Source organism: Wasmannia auropunctata, unplaced genomic scaffold, assembly GCF_000956235.1.
Source record: "Wasmannia auropunctata unplaced genomic scaffold, wasmannia.A_1.0 LD336090.1, whole genome shotgun sequence".
NCBI lineage: Eukaryota > Metazoa > Arthropoda > Insecta > Hymenoptera > Formicidae > Wasmannia > Wasmannia auropunctata.
Window position 1 is genome coordinate 4,025,535 of NW_012026800.1, and position 6,939 is coordinate 4,032,473.

At 25.2% G+C, this 6,939-nt stretch overlaps 1 protein-coding gene across 4 annotated transcripts; it reads left to right on the top strand.

Annotated features, from left to right (window-relative positions):
• Positions 1-1,729: 1,729 nt before the first annotated feature.
• On the top strand, positions 1,730-5,956 carry LOC105447968. 4 transcript variants are annotated; one of them, XM_011686311.1, is made up of 4 exons: positions 1,730-1,796; positions 2,006-2,172; positions 4,543-4,710; positions 5,264-5,956. In XM_011686311.1, the coding sequence occupies exons 2-4, from the start codon at positions 2,106-2,108 to the stop codon at positions 5,479-5,481; spliced, it is 453 nt and encodes a 150-aa protein (XP_011684613.1). In that variant the 5' UTR covers positions 1,730-1,796; positions 2,006-2,105; the 3' UTR covers positions 5,482-5,956. The 4 variants fall into 4 exon arrangements, with proteins under 4 accessions (XP_011684613.1, XP_011684614.1, XP_011684616.1 ...); XM_011686312.1 differs by having other exon boundaries at positions 1,769-1,824; XM_011686314.1 differs by lacking the exon at positions 1,730-1,796 and adding an exon at positions 1,818-1,835.
• The last annotated feature ends 983 nt before the right edge of the window (positions 5,957-6,939 follow it).

Sequence of the window (6,939 nt, forward strand, 5' to 3'; positions counted from 1 at the left end):
AAATTTATTTTTTATCAAAAATTGTTAAAATTTGTTTAATTAAAATGTAAATTGATATAAATGTTATTGGTAGATGTATGGGACTCAATACGCAGCGCTCGCGAAGCGCGCGTCTGTTATGTACTAGTCGATATATAAATTAAATATATACACATGCACATGACATACAATTGCATGATCAAGAAATTAATTGTCCGAACAACAACAAAATTCCAAGTGTTAAAAATTGTGATTCTATGCACGTATTATAGCACTGCTAATTTCACAATTACTTGTCTAAATACATATAAATACAAAGTCTAACATAAATAGTACCATATCTGAACAAAAGTTTAAAGAAATCATCAATATATTAACGCATTGTCCGGATAATTAGTTTCGTGATTGTATATGTACATGTACAGAGTGTCCAAAAAGTCCTGGAACACCTGAATATCATAGAAAATATAAGTTTTAAAAAAGTGTTTCAGATAAAAGTTGTAGGGTTCGAAAAGATCTATTTATTGATCTTATTGATTTGACCTTGAGTGGCGTCGCCAAAAACAAGGTAAGATCACTTTGAATTTCTTAAATAGAATCCCTCATTTTTTATTGCATATTCTTGTAGCTTATCTTGAGAGTTTTCCAAAACACTGCAGTAAAATATTTTTTCATTAATCACTTCTCGAATTATAAGGCTTGAAAGTTACAGTACTACCGGCATTAGCATTATCCAAAGTGTCCGAGCAATGGTTGAAATCTTTTAATAATGCTAATACCGGTGGTACTGTAACTTTCAAGTCTTATAATTCGAGAAATGATTAACAGAAAAATATTTTACTATAGTGTTTTGGAAAGTTCTTGAGAGCTACAAGAATATGCAATAAAAAATGGGGGGTTCTATTTAAAAAATTTAAAGTGATCTTACCCTGTCTTTGGCGACGTCATCCAAAGTCAAACCAATAAGATCAATAAATAGATCTTTACGAATCTTACAACTTTTACTTACTTTCGTCTGAAACACTTTTCTGTAAAACTTATATTTTCCATGATATTCAAGTGTCCCGGGACTTTTTGGACACTCTGTATATAAAATACATGCGTATGTAGGTGTGTATGTATAAATATATGTACATATATAATAGTACAATCTTAGTTATAAACATAAAGTACCTCCATAATTGACATAAAAATACTCTAATTAAAAAAGTTTCATTGAAAAATAATATTATTTTTATAATTCTAATATTTTAATAATCCTTTTTGTGTTTTATTATCATTTTTTTCAAGAAAATATGTAATATATAAGATACTTTATACTTATATACCAAAGTTGTATAAAGATATAATTTACATATATAATGTACATTTTCAAATATTAATTGTATGTAATTATTTCCTTAAACAGCAAATAATTATCCTTTTATAATTGTTAAAAATATATGTACATAATAATTATAAAAGTATAATTTTGTAATATTATTATATATAATTATTATCGTAAAATAATTTTTTAATTATTTTTATAATATATTCATAGCAATTATTTTCAACGTATAATTATTATAAGAAATATTGATTATGAAATGTTACGAAATATATATCATAGAAGTAATAAGTATGAATCTAAGTATGCATCCAAAAAGATTTGTCAATCATAAAAGATTCATCGATCTTGGTGTTATTCGTAGATCAGTCGTTTACTCGCCATGTTTTTCTCCCACCAGTCACTTCAATATATTCGCCTTGTTCTCCCTTCCTCAGACATAATCGTTTGTTCGTTCAGCTCAGTGGCACTGTATGACACCGATGTTAAAGTTAGTGGGCTTGCGCCACGTTAGCGCTGTACATTAATAGTGCTTTCTCAGTTCTCTAAATCAAATAATACTTTTAGATCTTTTTCAATTCGTGATTCTGTTTTTCTCTTTTTATTTTCTTATTTCCGCTTTTCTTTTATTTTTTCATGATTTCCTGTTTTTCAATCTCTTTAATTATTTTTCTATTCTGTCATATTTGTATTTTTTAGTTTTATATCTTTCTTGTGAGCACCGCAGGATTTCGTCATATAGTGAAGCTTTTCAGTGAACATTTATTTGTCAATCGTCTAAAGGAAGAAGAAAAAAAAGATGAAGAAAATCTTTAGATTAAGATTTGTCATCCTATGTAGTATTATTTTGTTTTTGTGCTACAACGGTAAGTGATAGAGAAATGTGTTTAAAAATATAGTTTCCAATTTTGTTTTCTAGTCTGATTTAAGATGTATTACCACTTATTCCAAGATATTATCGATAAGAGATATTATCTATGTATCAATGCGCCAATTTATTTCTCCTTAAAAAATATTATTAAATAGATAACGAAATATAACATATATATTTTTGCTTAATTTTAAGTTCATGTGGTAAAACATCCTTTTGACTAAAATATGTGTATAAAATCTTAAAATAGTAACTAGAGAATATGAAGGTCAAAATATAAAACGAGCAATCACAGATGTTGTAATGTAATTATATAATCTTATTCGATGAAATTAAAGCGGGACGTTTCGACTTTACTAACTCTTCTTCAGTCGCTAATATAAAATTTCAAAAATTAATTATATTAATCTTAAACGGTTAACACGTAACATTTCTTGGAAGCTGTAATTGTCCAGAATTTAAAATTAAGATTATCGTCGGAAGTGAAATTTTTGATTGTATTTTCTAAAGAAAATTGTTGACAATTTTATACGTGACATAATTATTGTTTATTTATTATTATATTTAATACAAATACTAATAATATACAATAGAAGGGCTAACAAACCAAGCTGGATGTACATTATTAATAACGATGGCTTGTTTCTTTTTTTATCATAAATTTGAATGACAATAATAAAATTTTTTTTTCTTTAAAAAATGTTTTGAAAAAGTTAAAATATTTAAACAAATTTTAATTAATTTTAATTATACTCATAAGCACAATATAATGTATTTAATAACAGACAATATTAAAATGGTTTTTACGAAATTTTTAAATTTATTGATTAATTGCAATTTAACGTAGAAATATTTACTCAAGAAAAAACGTTTATAAAATCACAAACAATAAAAATGGAAATTTTTTACGTTGCGTTGTAAAATTATTTAATATTTTGTTATTGCAACTTTTTTTATTTATAACGGTATGCTTAAGCTTGGAATCAAAATAAAATCTAAGTGCGTATATAGACAGCCTTACTGCATAAATAGCTTTTTAAGGTTTTATAGTAATGTAACTGCACTTGATTTTTTAAAGGTAACAGAATTGAGAATTTAATAAACTACGTATGTACACAATTTCAATTAATTAACTAATAAAAATAATATAATTGTTTCTAAATTTTTAAATAAATTAAAAATAAAAAAGGCTAGGAATAAAAATAAGATGTACATCCAGCTTGGCTCGTTAGCTCTTCTATTGTACATTATTTAAAATTTGTTTTAAACTCGATAAACAATAATTGTGTTATGTATAAAATTGTCAACACTCTTCTTTAGGAAATACACTCGAACGTTTCGACTCAAAGCATATAGCGGTCATCTTTAATGGATTTTACCGCACTTACGTACAATCAATATTATTAATTGTTCGCATACAATTCTCATTATTCTCTAGTAATTGTTTCTTCTTATAGTGATTATTTTTGTGTGAGACCATGCAATATTTATATTATATTTATATCTCCCTCTCTCTTTCCTCTTTTTTTCGTATAATATTAATAATTAAAAATTATTTAATAATTAAATTATTCATAAATAAATACAAAATTAAAGCACATAATTATTCTTAATTAAATACAAAAATTAAATGTAATTAAAAACACAACATACTATCTTTGTAATAAGTATTATTTTATAATTAACCGTGAAGACTGAAGAAATTATTTTTTCCTATACTATTTTTGTAATATTTTTAAGACGCAGTCACATATTATACAAATCTAATTTTAAATTATTAGAATTACTAGAAATAAACTGAAGATTACGGTATAATATCTGACATATAGAAAACCAAGATTATATAAAATTAGTGTCAATATGTGCTCGGTGTTATCTTCTTTCCGTAATGATCTTTAACCTTGTTATTGCATGAAGACTATTGAGAGTAATTTTATAAGGAACTAACGTCATAACTAAATAAAAAAATTGTACACCCACTATTATTTAAATTCTTAGTTTGTGATCTCTTTCAGTATTAAATCTAATTTCTTATTTTATTCATGTAAAATAGAAAAAATTTAATTTTCCATTATCTTTATAATACAATCAAAAATTGTTTTATATAGATATACATGAATTTACGTATGTGAAAAATATTTTGAAAGTATTTATTTAATAATTACAAACTAAAATTAATAATTTTGATTGCAAACATTAATACAAATATATAATATTTTTGGGTTACAATGAAATATAAAATCCGTTCAATGAACATTGTAAATCTACATTCATATGCACTATGTGTGCATATGTATGTATGCACGTACAAAAAAAAAAAGAAATAAAACATTTATAATACAAATAAATGAATTATATTTTACAGGTGTCAATGCTATGAAATGCTATCAATGCAACAGCCGCAATAATAGCCAATGCGCCGAACTTGTTCCTCCAGACACAATGAAAAAGGATTGTGCGGAACTTAAAGATGGTTCAAAGTATACAATGTGCCGAAAAATTACACAAGTCATCGAATTTAGTGTCAATGGTTGTATGTATCAATATTATATTTACACTATTAAATAATGATTTTTTAAATATACTTACATTAACACGTTGAATACTGGACCTTCGCATATTTCTCTGGCGATGCTGGAATGAAATTTTCACTATTGTATCCACATTTCGATGAAATTATATGATATAATTGAATTATGCATTATGAGAATTGAATTATATATAATTTATATATATTTACTTAATGCATTTATTTACAGAGTATTTTAATATTAATTATATATGTAGAATTGCATTTTATTTTTTATGTGTGATTTTTACGTTTAACGTATTTTTTATTTTTATAGCGTTAGGTGATCAGTATGACATGTAACGTGTTAATTAAAATATATTACGATTTATATACCATTTAAAGAAATTGATCAAAATATGTAGAAAAAATATCTATAAAAAAACAGCATTATAAAATTATACGTTTGCACAAAATATATATTTATAGTATAAAAATGTTTCAAATTATGTTTAATTGTCATATTGTCATATAGAATAAATATTTAATATAAAAGAAATTAATTTTTTTTACACAGTACCACCTGATACGCGAGTTATTCGAGGATGCGGATGGGATGAGTCAAATTATAAAGGCAAGTGTTATCAACGAAGTGGCTTTGGTGGTAGACAAGAAGTTTGCTCCTGTTTGACTGATTTTTGCAATTCAGCACCGCCTAAACCTGGAATTTTGTCACACCGTCTTATTCTTTCATGCATTCTGCTCAACCTATTGCTAATGTTTTTGTGGAATTAAATATTCTTAAAAAATAATCGAATTTTCATAAGATTTAGTTATAAGACTATTATGGAGATTAGATTAGGAGTTATAAAAAATTTAATATCAGCTTTCCATAGATGTGAAACTTGGATAGTAGATAATTATAATAAAAAATTATCCAAAAAGCGCAAGAAAAAAGATCAGGAAAACAATTTTATGTTATTCAAATAATCAAGAGAAATGGTTAAATATCTCGTGCCATATAAGTTGCACAACATCAAAGCGACTCGTGTCTCAATGTGTACTGCCTAGTTAATTTTTGGATTTCCTGATATCACGCATAAAAATAAACTACTAGTGCAGTAAAAACACTACTGAAATGTAGTAGTGATACTAACAGTTTATTTTTAGGCGGGGCTCAGACGTAACGACTGAACTAATCAAGTTCTTAACAAGCTTACTCAATAACTTGGGTTTGAATTATATTTCCAAAGTATCTATTTTTTTCTGTGCATGTCATATAAATGATGATATTCCGTTATCAAGTACAAACTGTCAAATTTTGGATTAAAAAATGTTATCATTATCGTCTCAGAAAAAACGTGCCAACTTCTATTGTATGATAGTATTGAGCGTTTTTTTTTTAACATAAATCGGTGTTAATGCGACTTGGAATTGATAGTTCAAATTATGCATATATAAATTTATGTGAATATAAAAAATAATATTATAATGAATAAAAAGAACAATATAATTAATACTAGAAAGTATAACAAATATCCAATAAGCAAAAAATCATTATTATAAATTTGTTATTACAACGATATTCAATAACATGTAATATTTTCAAATATGTATTTAATGTTGTATATTTAATATCATTATCAATAACCTTTGACCGCAATTTGGAGATTTCGGTAATATTGAAATGGGAATGTCATAACATTGCAATTAATGTTATGTTAAAATTTTTCTGACGATGCTATAATGTTTCTCAAATAATATTAATAAAATGATTAAATTAAAATATGTTGTTAATTTTATAATAACGTTACATTAATATTATCACTGAGAGCCAAAATACAGTAATGATTATTGCATTTTTGCTCAATCTTTTTAGTCTTTCTTACATTAATCATTACATGCTGCTACAGTAAACTTTTTTCCAGTAACCAATCAAGTACGGATTTTGCATTAAATATTACAGATTCTGCAGTAACTATTATAGAGTCTACAATAAGATTTATGCTACAGATCTGGTATAGAATCAGTATCGTATTATTTCATAACCATTACGGTAAAGATCAGTAATGATTCCGGTACAAAATTTTAACATAAACAAGAAATTTCTTTTTTTTTATTTTATGCGATTACATATTATTATTTACTAGAGTTTAATTTGTGTTTACTATTTCGCATATGTTTTATTTTATTAATTACAATTACACAAGTATATATTATAATTTGTGAAAACGCATTGATGAAATTCGAATC

Excerpts from the sequence above, each read along its gene's own strand:
- LOC105447968 (XM_011686311.1), top strand. The coding sequence starts at position 2,106 with ATGAAGAAAATCTTTAGATTAAGATTTGTCATCCTATGTAGTATTATT. Across the intron at positions 2,173-4,542 it reads TTTGTTTTTGTGCTACAACG|GTGTCAATGCTATGAAATGC; the intron begins GTAAGTGATAGA and ends TATATTTTACAG. Across the intron at positions 4,711-5,263 it reads CGAATTTAGTGTCAATGGTT|TACCACCTGATACGCGAGTT; the intron begins GTATGTATCAAT and ends TTTTTTACACAG.